We start from the raw sequence: 17,994 nt of genomic DNA, 5'->3' as shown, positions 1-17,994 counted from the left end.
TATGGGTGTGTGAGTGGGTGTGTAAGTGGCTGTGTAGGTCTGTGAGAGGGTGTGTAAGTGGCTTATGGGTATGTACATGGCTGTGTGAGTGGATGTGTGAGTACCTTTGTGGGTGTGTGAGAGGGTGTGTGAGTGGGTGTCTGAGTGGATGTATAAGTGACTGCATGGGTGTGTGTATGACAGTATGGATGTGTGAGTGGGTACCTGTGTGCCTGTGTGGATGTGTGAGAAAGTATGAATGGGTGTATTTGTTTTTTTGAATTGCGGTCTGGATCCACAGAGCTGCTGCGGATTCACACAGGGCTGTGATGAGCCCCACAGTGGATCCGTGGATCCTCAAATGCACAAAAAAACATGTTTCCACAATTTCTTCTTTGTGATGGGTCCCTCACAGACCCCCTACAGCAGTCCAATGGGGTCAGGATACCTCTAGCCTAACCCCTCATATCCTATTTCTACTTTATTTCCCCCCAGGATCAGTGTCCCGATTCACAAAATGGCAGCCACAACTTTTCTTTCAGGTTGCAGTCAGTCAATCACAGCATTGCTGTTGGCGCGTGAATCCGCGGATCCTCCGCAGTGGATCTGCGTCTCTAGGTATACATAAATCTTTTTTTCTTTAATAACTCCAAAACTACTGAACAGATTTCAATCAAATTGCAAAAAACAGTAGCTGGACCATTATCTAGCTTTCTGCCAAAATGAGTTGTAATTTCACGATTCAGGCTGCAGTTGTGTCTAAAATTCCTATGGAAAATTGCATGGGGAAAACACATTTAGGGACCCCCCATTCTTCTCTGCCCCTGCTTGATGAATTACCCCAAACATTTCCAGACAGCAGTCGAAGTGACTGGCACATTAGTTTTGAAAAGTTTTTGAAGATTCAGCAAATGGCGCAAAAGTTATTAGCAAAACAAAACAAATGCTTTTCTTATGGAAATTAGATGCTAACTATAACTGTCTACTGTAGGCCTACATATTTTCCCATAACAAAAGTATCTCAGTTATTTTGAGGTTTTGCCTGCACAGCACCTGCGCTGTGCTTGAGAAATCTATTGCTTTTAATATAAACTTTAAAGAGACTTACATCCCGCCTCCTCTCTTCCTGGCTTCTCATTGGTTCCTACTGCGTGCCACTTACTTTTTCTGGAATTCTATTGGTCGTAGATTATTTCCCTGCAATTACCAATGCTTGTTCCACATCTGCTTTCCCATCGCAGAAATACTGGTAACATCCGCTTTGGTGGAACTATTTCTTTTTTTATAAAGTTTTGCCTCTTTTTGCTTTTACGTCTTACAGCAGATTTATATAGCAACTTTCACTAGGAGAAATTAAGTGATTTGCCAGAATCACAGGATGTTGCGCCGCTGAGACTCCAACCGGGATCCCCAGCTTTCGAGTCAGCAACTCTGGCTGCTTACAACGAGCTGAAGTGGTTTGGAGCACCTTCAATACTTCAGTCTTCATATAGTAACTCCCAAATGGCTATCTCGCCCAGTCATGGAACAACAGCTATGTTTATCTCCTTTCACCAAGCATTTTACTGACTGGCTGCCCCACACTTCACAATAAGCCGCATTTAACTAGAAAACACACTGCCCACCTAGCTTGCATTCTGCAGAAAAATGTAATCATCTTCTTGGAAGAAAGCTAATGATCTCTGTCAGAAACTGAGTATCCCACACCCCCATGGAGATGCTCCCTTTACTGACACACATCAGTCTGCAGGCGCCCTAGGAAAACATTGCCTTAACACCGAAGCCAGAAACCGCTGTCCTGTACGCATCTTGCATGGTGGAACCTGTGTCCTTCTGTGCCGGAGCACACATAGCTGCACTGGGTGGGGCCTCTACTCTCTGAAGTCTGCCTTTTAGTGAGGTCAGTCAGGTGCCAGCACCTCTCAGCTGCGCATTTGCACTCCGCTGACAATGTCCTGGGAGGCACTGGGCTAATAAACCTCTTCACTGAGATCCATAGAAACCAGGTTTACTTCCGTTCCCTCATATACCTCTGAAACCCACTGGAAGAGGCACACCGACAGACTTCAGGTTTCTCCTTTCATATTCAAAGGAAATCAGCGAGTTTTCCAGGTAATTACCTGGCTTTCAGGGCGCACATGGAAGCAAGGCAGCCAACATAATTGTTTATGTTGGTGTCTTTTAAGTGTTCTATGTCAACATTTCAGTTTTGAGAACCAGGGATCGCCCTGGACGAACTCATGAAATTAGTTTTATTTATATACTTACCTCCGTTCAGCCATAATACAGAGTTTACTACCCCCCACCCTGCCCCTCCCCCCCCTGCGTCACCGCCCGGCAGCACTCCCTCCAGGAGCCGCTACTGTTTCCACTACTCATTGTCGGTTTCACTTCTGACCGCCTAATTACAATTTAGGTGGTCAGAATTGAAACCGGCTGGTCATTCCTGCTCGATTCCAACGGGCCAAGGAGCCCATTGGACAGTCGGAGACCGGCCCGCAATCCCAATGGATGGCGTTTCCTCAGTTGGGATTATGATGCTCATTTTCCACAGGCTTTCCATGCCTCAGAAAACAAATTTGTGAGCCCCTAGCAGTGCCCCCCTTCTCCTTGCGGCCTCCGGTTGGGGGCGGAGGGGGCACCTATGGTGGCCCCTGTTGATCGCTGTGACATTTTCTATTTTCTATTTTGGGCATTTGTAAAGCGCCTGGTGACGCCACTGGCGTGTCCCCGCGCTGTAGTAAGTGAGAAATGACCGCCCTCCCTCCCATTAAAAGTTACCTGCTGAAAAGGTGAGTTTTGAGCTTTTTCCTGAACAGGGTTTCAGATGGTTCAAGACGTAGTTCTGGAGGCAAGATATTCCAGCATTTGGGAGCGAGAAATCTAAAAGATCTCCCTCCCATACGGGCCTTCCTTACCCTGGGAACCGTCAACAGTCCGGTCTGAGACGACCGTAACTTACGGGTAGGCTCGTAATGGGTCACCAGATTCTGAAACGGTACAGGGGCTTTACCGCTCAAGATACGATGACATGTGGAGAGGGTTTTAAACTCAACCCTCTTCTCCATAGGAAGCCAGTGGAGGGCTTGAAGAGCAGGAATTGATGGTGATCTCCTGGGGAGCCTGAGTACAAGCCGTGCCGCGGCGTTTTGAAGGACTTGAAGGCGGCCCATGACCTTTTTCGTGGCCCCCAGATAGAGCAGATTCCCATAGTCATGTACATGTACCTGCCAGGCGGTGCAGGGATGAACACAATCTCCCATTTCTCTTGCGACCATAGCACAAGCTCCCGTTGAGAAATGGGAGTATGCAACCACACCATGTGTAGTCTTATTGTAATTGCGGTGACGGGACCGCCGACCGGAGGTCAGTCGGTCCCGAGACCGCAACCGTGTCTCCAACCGACATCATAATAAGGCCCTAATTTGTTTTGAAGTTCGGAATGCTTTTCCTTTTGTATACTTTTAATTTCCTTTTTAGGTTTAGCCTGCACAGCCCTTGTGCTGTGCTTGTTAGGTTTTGCCATCACAGCGCTTGCGCTGTGATTGAGAAATCTATTGTTTTACATATGAACTTGAAAGGGACTTACATTCCGCCTCGTCTCTTTCCTGGCTTCTCATTGGTTCCTGTGCATTCCACATACTTTTCCTCCATTCCATTGGCTGTAGCATATTTTCCTGAATTTACCAATGCTTGTTCCTCATCTGCTTCTGTTATCAGTTTCCCCGCAGGCGAAATACTGTTAACACCCGCTTTGGTGGAACGCTATTTCATAAAGTTTTGCCTCTTTTTGCTTTTTACTCTTGCAGCATGTTTATGTAACAATTTATCACCGGGACTGTTTAAGTGATTTGCATAGAATCACAGGATGTTGCTCTGCCGGGACTCCAACCAGGATCCCTAGGTCTCGAGTCAGCAACTCTGGACTCTGCGCCACATCCTCTCCACTCCCGTGTTTTCTGTCAGGGATCTCTTTCCTTCTCCCACACGATGATTGATAAAAACATCTCTTTATTCATCACAAAGGTGAAACCGATGCATTACCAATACTTGTTTTATTTGTAATAATATACTTAAACAGCTGCCCAAAGTGTCTTCATGGCATTGCTTGCTGCTGCGCCAACTGGACATTAGGCACAGGGTTTGGAATTTCGCATCTGCCCAAGCCATCTCCTCTGTACTCTCTAAGCACAACTTTGTCTTCGATCTGGCGAGGTTTCTGGATACTGCTGTGTCTAAGGTAATTAATTCCCTGTGCCCACAATCCCTGGCCACAGAGCTCCTTCCCACACTTACTCCCATGCATCTAGACACATTTAAGCATAGCTTTCCGTTGTACCCTGTGAAGCCTGTGCTCATAATCTCTGTTCATTCCATCTGCCCCAGAGCCTAGTGCAATAATCTCCAAGTGATACCACTGGATCAACCTTTGGAACAAATAGGGAAGGGGTCCCAGTACACAGTTTTTAAAAAGCAAGGTGAACAATTAATGCAAGAATCAAAAACAAAAAATAAACTCATACACTTGTAAAGGTACACTGTTATTTAATCACAATGTGCCTGCAGATTAGGTTTATCACAAGGAAATTCATCACTTATTCAGAAACTCAACAAAAGATTGTAGGATACTACAACACTGCAGCCGGATACGCTGCGAGGTACCTGGTGCACCACTAGTAGACCATTTCAGAAGAGCAGGACATGTCCCTGAAAGTTTCCAATCGGTTGTCCTGGAGAAGACCACTCCGGGACCGAGAGGAGGCAACATTGGCCTGGTAATGAACATTTGTGAATCCAAGTGGATGTCCATCTTTGACTCAATAAACAATGGATTGAATGAAGTAGACAGCAGCCACGCACAGCTAGCTAGGCTCTGCCCGTAGAACACACTTCTTTGAGCCCTGGGAGGTGGGCACGGGTTTAGTTGTCTCTCTCAATGTCTTTACCCTCCTGTGTGAGAGGTACACATTGATAGCCTTCTGGCACTGTGGCTATCCGTATTTCACAACTTTTACCCTCCTGTGTGCGAGGGACACATTGACAGGTAGAGTTTCACTATCTACAACGTATGTACACTGTCTGCTCGCCCTCGTATGTAAATAGTCCTTTGCATATTCATGTATTGGGTACCTCTGTACTTTCCCATGTTTTTCAAATGAACCTTTTGATGAAACTATCTGGTGAGCAATAGATGCTTTTACCCTCATGTATGAGAGGTACACACCCAGATGGTGCTCTAAATTAGCATTGTGTAATGTACTTGCAATAGCAGACTGTTTTACTAAATTATACAGCTGCCTTTTCCATCTTTTGGCAACAATGCTGGTTCATTGTTTCAATTAATACATTTCTTTATTTACACGATATATTGTCCTTTCCGTTTTTGAAAATTCAATCCCTTATTTTACAACTGTCTGGCTTCTCCATCACTCGAGATTAGTGTAGTGTCCTAGCTGACACTGTTAAGGGTTAACCATGTATGCCTACACTGAACACCCACCCACCACTGATGTCACGACATCACGTGACACAGTTAATAAAAGGAGCTGAGCGCACGTGCTCGAGGCGCACTAACCCACTATACATCTGGTGTGTGTGTCGCAGTTCTTCCACCATGTGGGCCTAGGGCCCCACACTATTACAATGGCGACGAGGGAGTGTTTCGAACTCCACGCGACGCAGCCACTGCTAAAAAGGGGGAGAGAATCCTGCCCGAGCGAAGGGCACCCCCAGAGGAAGCAGCGCCGGCCGCCGAGTGCCCATGGGGCGTGCACCGTGCCCCAGGCCTAGCCAGTGATAAGGAGGTGATCGGGAGCTGACCCCGCACCTGTCCGGCCCCGCCGACTGCTGCTGTGCTGAGGGAGGCGTTCCTACACCAAGCAGACCGTGCGGTGCCCACCCGCATCGGCCGCGACTGCCCGGTGAGGAGAGACCGGGCAGAGCCCACCCGCCGCGGCCGGAGCCCAACTGTATGGCCCGTAGGCCGGAGGTGAGCACGGGGACTGCGTATGGCCCCGGGGGGTCGCGTATGCCAGAAGCGACCCCCCTCATCGTTTGCCCATAAGCGGAGCTCACCCACATGGCCAGAGCGCGAAATGGTGCCCGACAATAAACAATAATTAAAGCAGCGCCAGCGGAGCCCACCCGCGGCCTGCCTGCAGCGTCTGCTGTTCCCCCGCCGCGCCGCATGTGTGATGAGAAGCGGCCGCGGCGAGGGTGAAAGAACTCCAAAGTAAAGCGGAGCCTACCCGCTATTGCAAAGGCAGAGGCCCGTCATAAAGCACGACTCGCGGAGCCCACCCGCGGCCTGCAAGAAGCGTCCCCTGTCCCCCGCCCCACGTGTGAGCAGAGGTACTGTGCGGGCGGGGAAAGTGAAAGCATCAAGCGGAGCCTACCCGCGATGACAGCGACGACCTGCTAAGCCAGCGGAGCCTACCCGTGGCCTGCAGTGTTCCCCGACCCCGCCGCCGGTGTGAGGAGGAGCTGCTGTAGCGGCGGGGTATTAAACTCACAGGGCAAGCGCCCGCAGCGTGTGCAGAGCTGCGGGGCGCAAACAAGAAAGCCGAGCCCACCCGCTGCCTCACCTGATCGGACATTGGCCCAAGCCTTCCCCCTGCGCAGCGTGAGTTAGGCTGCTCCAAAGGAGGGAAACAAAAGAGAGAGCCAGCGGGTGCCGATCCCCGCATAATTAAATATGGCCCATAGCCCCCTGCCCGTGCGAGGACTGAGAGGCTGCCGGGCAGGGAGGGCGAAGAGACGTGCTCCACCTTCTGGGTCCTCGCAAGAAGGAACAATCTGCAAACAGCCAGCGCTGTTCAAAAACAAATAGAGAAGCACGAAGTGCATAACAGCAGTGCACCATAAACACTGCACCATAAACACTGGTGTGCCCCATAGCCCCAAACACTATGAAAAAATACTTACCTGCAGTCAGCAGTGACTCCAGCCCCCTCCTCTCATGCACACTCCAGGGAAGACAGCAAGCCCGGGGTTTCAAGAAGAAAGTCACCAAGAGGAGGCAGGCTGTTGCTAAAGGGAATCCAGCCCACACTGCCATCTAGTGGACTTTTGTGAGCAGTGCACCCAAAAGAAGCATAAGAACCAAACAAGCACAAGTAAGCACAAGGGACAGCCTACAAGGAAAACAAGCCTGCAGCGACGCGGCCGAAGACGGTGACCCATCATCACTGCAGAAGTGACGCCTGTGGCCACAGGTGCTCACCGCAATCGCAGAAGACAACCTCACGCTGGACGGAGAGGAAGAGTCAAGACATCTACCGCAAGCAGCAAGATCCAAAGGCAACCGACTGGAAGAGCGCAAGTGTACCCCGGACGCGGACAGTACAGGACAGCGCCTGAAAGCAAGGAAGCCACACCCAAAGCACCAGAAGACGTGCGAGGCAAGTACCCAAGTGTGAACAAGAAAAGTGCGACACGCAAGTGGAAGAGCGACAACGACAAAGAATCCATTGAACGGCAAGGAACAAAGCTACACTGAAGATGTATCACGACGGTACCAAGTGAAGCAAGAACTTGCCACTACACTGCACACTGACGTGCACCGGAAGAGTGACGCAAAGTTACCCCGCAGCCAAAAGGAGGCGAAACAACCAGGCAAGGTGAACGCCCCAAGAAGCTAAAGAGGCTCACCGGAAGCGAGCACGAGAAGTGCATCCACCGGAGAAGGTCCAGGGAGAGGTGAAGCTAACTCTCCGGAAAAGCAGAGCACACGAAGAGCGCAGGAGAAACTGCGCCAACGCAAAAGCACTGCAGCAGAACCAATAGCGATCCCAACGGTCGCGGATAGCAAGAAGACTCACGAAGAGGAAGCTGTCCACCCCATCTGGTAGCAAAGAAGATCGCCCAAAACAAAAGGATGATCCGACAAGCCAGAGGGGGGCCCAAACTAAAGCCGATCACCCAAGTGATCGCCAGAAATGAAAGACGACATTCTGCCAAGTCAGGATGAATATGTCCTGCCAGAAGACGTCCGTGTACCGAGAGATCAGAAGACCTGGAGAGACGGACGCAACACCAAGAGTAACTAGAAGTAATCGGAGGGAAGATCGTAATGACCGGTCCAGTCACCGAAGAGTGGAGAGAAGACAGTGTCCTAAAGACAGGACAGGACCCGACGGAAACAAGCGGAGTGCACGCTGCTTGAAGAAGCCTGGTCAGCAAGACAAAGGAAGAAAGGTGACCGCACTGTGTCGTGAAAAGGAGAAGAGTGGCACGATGCCATGAAGAAGAGAACTAAAGTAAGAAGTTATGTGGCACGACGCCATCATCAACAACTTCTGGAAAAGGTGAAGAGAGGTGTAACAAGTCCACACACCTACAAGAAGAAGAGGTGACACACTACAACATTGTGTACAGTGACCCGCACGTCCTAGAGAACACTGATAGCACCAAGAACAGAACAGGCACCTATTCACAAGACCCCGACGACCCGTGGACGGTAGGAGAGCACAGGCTGGACCATTGGCAACACCCACCTTTGGGATTGAGCGGAAGTCTGGAAGCTGAGGGAGCTCAGATGTCCTGAACAAGGAGAACTGACCAATCCACACCAGCCCGTGGAGATCCAAGGGGCAAAGGCCTCAGGGACATCGGTGGCAGAGGGCCCCAACACGAGAGATGAGTCCATCGCCGTCTAACCTGCACGTCCCAGGAAGATGAGGAACTTGTGCGCAAAGGCAAGAGTCAACAACTACCCTTCAAGTGGAGCTACGGACTTTGTGAGGTAGTACCCCATCGACTCCTCCATTCACATGCAGACTGTGGAGTTGGAGCAACGCTGTGGAATAATACCCGGCCCAGTGGAAACCTGGTAAAAGGGCCTCCGGTGATATCTCGTGGCAGGAGAACACCCACGAGAGGGGCGTCCTAGTGAGAAGAATGTCCTTCGAACACTCCACCCTTTGAAAAGTAAAGCCAAGCTGCCTACAGTGAAGAAACCGACGGACCAGCTGAAGACAACCTCATCCAAGTCTAACATCTGGTCATCCTGTTTGACGTCATCCTCAAAAACAAGATCTCCGTGGACTGACCACCACACGTCCACGGCGCAAGCAAAGAAGAGCACGCCCACCGAGAACCAGGACGTCGAGCCAAGAAGAAATAAAGTCTCAGCAGCAATTTCCATCACCGTCATCAAGCAAGTAGCTGAAGAGACTCACTGTAAATTTGTAATTACTGTATATTTATGTACTTCCTCCCACAGGCTCAGACTTTTTTGCCTTTCCTTAATTTTTATTAAAGTTTGGGAGGAATGTAGTGTCCTAGCTGACACTGTTAAGGGTTAACCATGTATGCCTACACTGAACACCCACCCACCACTGATGTCACAACATCACGTGACACAGTTAATAAAAGGAGCCGAGCGCACGTGCTCGAGGCGCACTAACCCACTATACATCTGGTGTGTGTGTCGCAGTTCTTCCACCATGTGGGCCTAGGGCCCCACACTATTACAATTAGTATGCATTTCCAATTTTGACCTTCCGGTCTATCCCAAGTCTTTTTTCACTCACAGTCCCCTTATTCAGTGTGAGACAACGTGCACGCGCCCAACGTCCGCCTTTGACATTTAACTTGGCTCGCACACTACGTGGCCGTCTGGCTTCAAGGTTAACGGCTGTTTCCAAGGAATTCAGATTCAACTTGCCCGCAGGTATTGACGGTTTGACAACCGAACAGTTGTTTTGCCTGGTTTTCAGTCCAGTTAGGGTCTGCTTTTTTAACACTGGTTCCCTCTGTTTACTTACCTCTAGATGTAGCTGACCGTTATCGGTGGCTTGACACCGAATTCGCACGCAACAAGGACCTTGGAATTCTTCCGGCCCTCTTAAGTTTAGCAGCAGGTTTTTTGTAAGGTTTCTGTAAGTTTCGACCTACTGCGTGCCATGCTTCTGAGGTTTCTTAGCCCAGCCCTTTTTTGATTCCATTTCAGATTTATTCCTTGCCTCTTTTGTTCTCTTTGGAATGGAGCTTCCATGCCCATCAATCTATGATAATTTCAGGGTAATTTTTTCTACCCTTTGCGCCTCCATTTTTACACACAATGAGTTGTCCTTAAGTGCTTAACCCCTTCGAGGCAGATGACGAGCTCAGCTCATCATGAGTTACGCCTCTCGTACGCTCATGACGAGCTGAGCTCGTCATGAACCGCGGTTTTTTTAAAAACCCAGCGCACAGCGGGAAAACCCTTGTTTTATTTTACATTATAGGAACTCTGCCCCACCACTCTACCCCTGTCCTGAGGAAAGCCCCTTTTAAGGTTATACGGATACCTAGTATTCTTTTGGGGTCGAAACGTCGACAACCTACTTACCGGCCAGCTTGCACCGCAACCAGAAGATTTTTACAAAGGCTTTTTTGAGCATGGCATTGTAGAATTTACGGACATTTGCTGCTTTTTCGATTTGGCTCCATGTTGAAGCCATTGTTTAATAGTTATGGATAAGGGTCACATGACCGGCACTTTAACCCTACCAATCCTGGCACTTATTTTCACTTACACCTTTCCTTCCCCTCCCTCACCCATTGGGGCACAAATGTTTTTTCTGAATAAGTGATGAATTTCTTTGAGATATACCTAATCTGCAGGTACATTGTGATTAAATAACAGTGTACCTTTACAAGTGTATGGCTTTATTTTTTGTTTTTGATTCTCGCCTTAATTGTTCACCTTGCTTTTTTTTAAAACTGTGTACTGGGACCCCTTCCCTATTTGTACCGCTATACACCCAGGTCCCAGGGACACTATTTGGGTATACCCTTTTCCCGTAACACAGCTTTTGGAACAGCATGAAGACTGTCACCGCTGTAGCCGGGGATGCCCTATGTACAGTACCCACTCACGCTATGGGCACAGCCTTTTCTTATACCCTGCATGTTATATGAAATGAGCATACCCTAGGGTTATGCCCTTTTTTCACTTCTTTACCTGTAATGAAGCCAAATCAATTAAACATTTTGGGCGAGGCCGACCGCTAACTAGCGCGTGCCACCATTATGGCGGTCGCACCGGTCCCCGCCAAGGGGGAGATGGGAGGTGTCGCCGCGCCAGGTGATGATGCGGCACTCCCACCTCTCCTGAGAGTCCAATGGGAGGCGTTCGTCTGGGCGTGAACCGGAAGCACTTTAGTGCTTCCGGTTCACGAGATCGTCCAACGTTTAGGGCTGGCCGGTTTAGACCGGCCTGCCTGGTGCCCCTCTTTAAAAGAGGGTGTGGGGAGCAGAGCAGTCTCTTGTCCTCTCCGCTCCGCACAGGAATGCACCCGGGCCACCAGCGGCCCGTAATTCTGTTTTCCCACCCACCATCCCCCAAGGAATGGTTTGAAATGTGTTGTATCAGTAAGGTATTTTGTTTATTCTCTAATTTTCACTTCAGGTATCTCAGGAGACAGGATTAATGTAAAATGTGATGCTTTGGAAAATGTATAATAAAGTAACTTTTAATAAAAGTGTCAGTACATGGTATTGTTGCCGGTAATATTGTTGTATTTAGTTGTGTGTCTCCGGTCAGGAGGTATGGTCACGATTGGTAAGCATAGTCTTCGGTCCTTATCGGTCAGCACCATGTAACTCAAGGGGCAGTGACAGCCAGTAGGTAGGCTGTCGGGTGTTGGGGCCAGGAAAGTCACTCTTTCCAGTGGGCCTGTGGCCACCCTCGCACGTGCATGCGCATCAGTGCGCAAGTATGCAGAATTTTGCACCCCCTGTTATGGAATTTAAGGCGCAGGGTGTAGTGGGGACTGGGGGAAAATATCCGTCCGATAAGCTGTACCCCCTACGCAAGCTTTACTCCGGTGGAGTATTTGTAGTTTACTGGGATCAGGGGGCTGCCAGTCATTGACCTTGCCGTAGGCTCTAGAGGGGACACGCAGAAAGTTAATATATACATTGTTAGATTTACTGTAGGAGTGTCTTGTGTATTCGAGCTTGTTAAGGTTAGGCGTGTTACATCATATGTCTACCAATGTATAGGGACTTTCTGCGTAATTGTACATAATGTTAATAACTAATGTTTTTTAATTTTGTAATAAATACGTCCGAGGGTAACACCCCCTAATCCAAAACTTGTGTGGTCATAATGCTTGCCTCGTAGGAGGGAGGGAGTCCTCATTCAGCCAAGGGAAGGGTTGTTGGTCCAAAGGTAAAAGGGGACTTAATGAACACCAGGCCATATGGAACCCTGTCCTCTAACGTTCCCCTTCCTGAACAATCTGTGGCCAACTTAGGTTCAAATGTAGTTGTATGGAGACAACGTTACAGGCAATCAAACATATGTTTTCATTGACTGCACGCAGCAGCAGTATTTCGCAGTGCCAACCTGGAATGGCATGTCCAGGGGCGTTAGTCAATTCCTTCTTGCAGTACATGCGGGCACCACTGCAGAGCAGCGTCATACATATTGCTAGGATACATGTACATTTTGCTTTCAAATTTCGTGCAAAAACTACTGAACAAATTTGCAATAAAACAAGCAGCTGGGGTAAGTTGGATGAAACTTTACCTTTATGCGGAGTACTAGGTCAATGAAGACATGTTGATGAACGCAGCAATCATGCAAAGGCTCTTTCTTGCCCCTCTGCCCTCCAGTAGTTGCAGAAACACCAATCACTCGGGAGCAGTGGAAACTAATAAATCTAGGCACGTCAGTGATTCTACAGAAAAATAATTAAAATGATCACCCTGCTGTGGAGTATGCATATTTGGTGCCTGGTTTACTTTCTCTTTTACCTGTTATTTCAGTGTGATAAAACTCAGCAGGATATTTTCCAGAGTGGCATCACAGATCTACTGCCATTATTAGCAATGCACGTTTTTGTGAGACTTTAATATTTTGATGAACATTATTCAGAACTAAAGTCAATTCTGAAACAACTCATAGTTAGGTGAAAGACTCGTTTTTTCACCCGTTTGTATGCCTTTCTAGATTTTCAAAAGCTCAGACTAACACGTCTCCAACTATTTTTCCCTCAAATTTTGTTAGACAGCTCTTGCAAAGCGACAAAAATGGAAAGAAAGACTTTGGCGAAACTATTACTCCAACCAGGATGATAATCTGAATTCTGCCCTGGTCACACAACACGAATATCAAAAGTATGTTTCGATACATGCAATATATTTATATTGCCTTAAAAATAGCTTAATTCCCAAAGCTTTCTGAAAGTATTATATATTTATTTTCATTTGTTCTAGGATGGTGAAGCATTCTGCTGAACTGGAAAAAAAATTAAGTGAAATTTCTCTAAAATTGGACGGTATTGTACAACAAAATAACAAGGAAACTGGACGCAAGGAGGATGAGTCTAATATTCAAAGTAAAGTAAGCCATGCTCAAAAGCGGTTATAGATTCCAAGTCGAAATAATTATGATTGTATGGTGTTCCTCTAAGGCGACAGGTGACCACCTACCATAGTCTAGGCGTTTCTTGTATTATACATATCTACTATTACACCGAAGGGCTAAAAGAGGAACTTGACCTAAATGTATTATGTGCTGTCCTTTTAAGATGTTTCATTTTTTTGAAGAAATGTGGGTAGGCCTGGACCTACTTATTCGACTGAGCTCAAAACAGCTCGAATGTTCCTAATATTCTTTGTTCACCCAGCTCTGACAACCAAGTTAGTGTAGTATAATTCATTAAGCTATAGGATTCTGTCTTAGATTCATAAAAATTAGAAGCGACTTTTCAAAAATGTTCTCCAATTAAAGAGAAAACATGCCCAAATATGTAACATTCCTCGTTTTTGTTTCGTATACCCAATTTACTAATCACTCAGTACTTTTGGCTGAAATACTACTTGGAGAAGAGTGACCTAAATACACATAGAAAGCAGGAATTTTGCCTCAATGTAAAACCCCTATAGCATAGTGAAAATTGACAGTGCATCACTTAGACAGTTCATTTTATTTTCTGCTCTGTGGAAATATCTTGAACAAAAACACTGCTTTGTTTAAAGCTAGTTTTGGCTACCAACACCACTTTGAAGGGAGGGAGATTGAGAGGCGAGGTTTGCATTCTTCTGACGTCTTTGGCCATTGTTAGTGTTAAGCCTTTTTCTGAGGAAAGTAGTGTTTTTTTAGGTCTGGTTTTAGTCAAGACCTTTTGATTTTATTAACATTAAGGCCCTCATTACGATGTCAGGCGGAATCACTTCTGCCCGACACTGCATCGGTCATGGGACCAACCGACACCCGGTCGGCGGTACCGACCACCTTATTAGAATGCGACCGAACACCTCAAGGTGTCTTCCACAAGGTGCAAGGATCAATAGGAGGTATGGTGCCCCGCGCTGCCTCCAACTGGAGCATGTGCACCCAAGGGGGCCCTGCTGGGGCCCCCAAAGATGCATGCTTTCCGTCATGGTTTCTGTGTCGGACAGGCCGGCATGGAAACCATGTCAGAAACAGTCATCGTATTCTCAAGGACAGAAAGGCCCGCCCTTGAGATTACATGCCGGATTCCGACTGGCGGACAGAATGACCGGCTGGTTTCCTTTCCGACCGCCTCCATCAAAATGAGGCGGTCGGGAAGGAAAGAGAACGGCGTCGTAGACTTTACAGCTGAATCATAATCGGCCCCTATATGTTTAAATGGCTTACTTGAAGGGGCTTTTAGCCAACTCTCTCCATCCAGTGGCCTGTTTTTGTGTCATTCACCTTTTGCTTCCCCCCACTTCAGCGTAGGGGCGAGGGGTAATCCCATTTAATCCAATAGTTGACTTAACTTCAAATTACTGCATTTTACTCTTTCACAAGTAGTTCCCTTCTGTGCCAGTTTTTTTTCCACTGTATAATTACTTTAGTGTTGCCTTTGTGTGTAGATTTGCTGTGAAAGCAGGACGTTTTTTATAAAAAAAATAGGGCTTATTCCAGCCTAATCAGTTCCTGTCTCCTGCCAATGGTGTTGTAAATTGCTTTTGGAGTGAATTTTGTTTATCTGACAACTGCCATTTCATGACATAACAGATTGTGTCCATTTTATTTTTACTTTTTTTTTTAAAAGTCCTTTATTGTACATTTCTGAAATGACACAGCCCAAGGCCTACGACCCCAGGGGCCGGCCGCGTGAGGTACATTTCCTTTTCAATACTGTCAAACGAACACAGCCCCTTAGCCGACAACCGTAGGGTCCGGCGGCGTGGTATAATAAAGTGTGTACATCTCATGCATTACAGATTTCGGATAACCTACAGGTCTATGTTTTCTTTCGTTTGCCTGTATACACTTTTAATGGAATAAACAATTAAAATGAACACACATCAATTAGGGCACAACACCTATCTAGTTCAGCAGGTGACACCCAGCACCTGTGGGTGAGCAGAGGTCTCTTGCATTGTCTAATTTAGCGTATGGCATACATTAGAGTGGGTACCCCAATCTAGGTGCATCGTTGGTATAGACCGCCCTTTCTGTAATCATCACCCTATCCATATTCGTACACCATTGTGCTAGCAGGGGGGCATCTGCAGCGCCCCATTTCTGAGCTATATCTCTTTTCGCTATTAACATGCCTATTGTTGACCAGGTTTGCCCATGTCTAGTGAGATTGTTCGGTTCCCATATATTCAACAGGCATTTACGTGGCTCAGGGACGAGGGATTGCTCCATTGTTTGGGATATGGTGCGCATTATTTGTCTCCAATATTCCATTATGCGAGGACACTACCATATGGTGTGTAGAAATGTTCCTTCCTCCCCACACCCGCGCAAACAGTAGGGGTGTTGCGCCCGTTGTATTTTGTGTAGAGTCGGTCGTGTATAGTATACCCTGTGTAGGATTTTAAGCTGCACCAGACGGAACTTGGCAGATATGCCCACCTCTTTCGGTGATGCCAGTGCCTCATTCCATTCAGAATCATCCATGTCTCCTACTTCCGCTACCCATTTCTCTCTCAGTTTTAATGTAGGGTCTGGTAGGTTGTTAATAATTTTACGGTATGTGAGTGATGTAGCTCGTTGTTGCATATAGTCCGTGAGGAGGCGGTCTTCTAGGGGGGGATGCCTCCGGGACCTCCGTGCCAGGTGGTATGGCCGCAAGCAGTGCATGCCTGATCTGCACATATCTGTACGTCTCAGTCACCCCTAACTCGTATTGCAGCCGCAGCTGATTAAAGGGGATCACCGTTCCCTTGTCCCATAAATCTCCCACCGTTGATATACCGATGTTGTCCCATAGTGTAAAACCCTTACTGTGCCTCAGTCGCCCCAAGGCCCTGGTGTCCCACAGCGGGGCAAGCTTGGTGATTCGTCCTTTCCATCCTAGTTTAGCCTGAGCTGCATACCAGAGTATGGTTGTAAGTTTTATGGGTCCCTGCATCCTGTTTGCGAGGCTTATGTCGTACAGGGAAGCTAACATACTGTTAGTACCTAACTGTGCCCTGTCTGCCTTGTATGCTGGGTCATCCTGGGGAGCGTGAAGCCATTGGTTGATGGTTTTTAATTGTGCCGCCCAATAATACAATTGTAGATTCGGCAATGCAATCCCCCCTTCATACCAACTCCTATTCATTTTAGCTTGTGCTATACGCGCTGGGCGATTGCTCCACAGCAGGTTGGACACCAACGCTGATACCTGCCTGAAGTATCTGGGTGGTATCGGATAAGGGGTGTTATCTAGAACATAGAGAAATCTCGGCAGTGACATCATTTTGTAGAGCGCCGCTCTGCCCAATAGTGTCAAAGGTAGTGTCGCCCAGTAGTTAACATCGTGTTTCAACCGTTCTAACGGTGGTTTCAGATTTTTGTCAAATAATTCCACTGGGTCCCCAGTGACATGTATGCCAAGGTACTTAAATGAGGACACTGCTAGTCATAAGGGGCAGTTGGCACCAAGAACGTGGGGTGGTCCCTGCAGCACATACAGTTCAGATTTTGCCCAGTGTATGGTGTAGCCCGAGGTTTTCCCCTGCGTATCACAAAGAGCCAGGAGTTCTGGTATACCACGATTCGGGTCTGTCAGGTATACTAGCATATCATCTGCGTAGAGTGAGAGACGATCCTCCCACCCCTCCGCCCATGTAATCCCTCGCAGTAGGGGGGTTGAACGTATCAGTGTCGCCAGGGGTTCCAAGGCTATCGCAAAGAGCAGCGGTGATAAGGGGCAACCTTGACGGGTGCCTCGCGCCAGGGGGAACGTATGAGAAATATGGCCATTCGCCACGACCTGGGCAACGGGATTAGTGTACAGCACTCAAACCCATGCTATAAAATTAGGACCAAACCCCATGTGTGACAGGACTTCAAAAAGGTATTGCCATTCCACCATGTCAAAGGCCATTTTCGCATCGAGTGCCAATATGGCCGCCGGAGCGGAGCATGACGTTGCTCTAGCCAACACCCCATGCACCCGACTAAGGTTGAGGGCAGTGTTTCTATGGGGCATAAAGCCCGATTGGTCTGGATGTATCAATTGTGGGAGGTGGGTAGTCAGTCTAGTGGCCAAGAGCTTTGCCAAAATTTTAACTTCCACATTAAGAAGGGAAATTGGGCGGTAGGACGTGCATTCTGCCGGTGACTTTCCGGGCTTAGGAATCGCCACAATTGTCGCAGTCCGTTGGTCTAGTGGGAGTCCGGTATTTGCCAGACATTCGGTGTACATTGCCAATAAGGGCCCACTGAGTTTTTCGGACATAATTTTATACCATTCTATTGGGATGCCGTTGGGTCCCGGTGCCTTCCCTGAGCGCACCGCATGTATGGCGTGTTGTATTTCTTCAATCGTAATATCTGCCTCTAACTCTGCGAATGCCTCCGGTGTTAGTGTTTGTGTTACGATGTGGCTAAGCTATGTTCGTGCTACGTCTGCCGTTACTTCTCTATCTGGGGTGTAGACCGCCTGGAAGTGTTCCGCGAGGGCTATTACTATCCCTTCTGGACGTGTTTGAAGTATTCCCTCCCCATTATATATTTGTTGAATCCCCTTGGCGCTTCCCCCTCTTTTGTCCAGCCAGGCCAGCATTTTCCCTGCCTTATCCACTACATCGTATATTCTGTGTGAG

General features: G+C 47.9%; 1 protein-coding gene across 11 annotated transcripts in view; it reads left to right on the top strand.

Moving 5' to 3' along the window:
- PKD2L2 (polycystin 2 like 2, transient receptor potential cation channel) overlaps positions 1 to 17,994 on the top strand; it is a 2,146,539-nt gene that overhangs the window by 1,911,345 nt on the left and 217,200 nt on the right. For 9 of the 11 annotated variants that reach the window (XM_078653282.1, XM_078653285.1, XM_078653283.1 and 6 more), the window contains 2 exons: positions 12,980 to 13,089; positions 13,189 to 13,315. The exons of 1 other annotated variant lie outside the window; for it this stretch is intronic. In XM_078653282.1, coding sequence (XP_078509408.1) covers positions 12,980 to 13,089; positions 13,189 to 13,315 — 237 coding nt within the window. Of the gene's footprint in view, positions 1 to 12,979; positions 13,090 to 13,188; positions 13,316 to 17,994 lie in introns of those variants that run through there. One more of the 11 variants, XR_013598682.1, reaches the window with a different exon arrangement.

The sequence above is a fragment of the Lissotriton helveticus genome, chromosome 7 (genome assembly GCF_964261635.1).
Source record: "Lissotriton helveticus chromosome 7, aLisHel1.1, whole genome shotgun sequence".
NCBI classification, from domain to species: domain Eukaryota; kingdom Metazoa; phylum Chordata; class Amphibia; order Caudata; family Salamandridae; genus Lissotriton; species Lissotriton helveticus.
The sequence above is the reverse complement of the archived record's forward strand: the minus strand, read 5'-3'. Positions and strand labels throughout refer to the sequence as shown.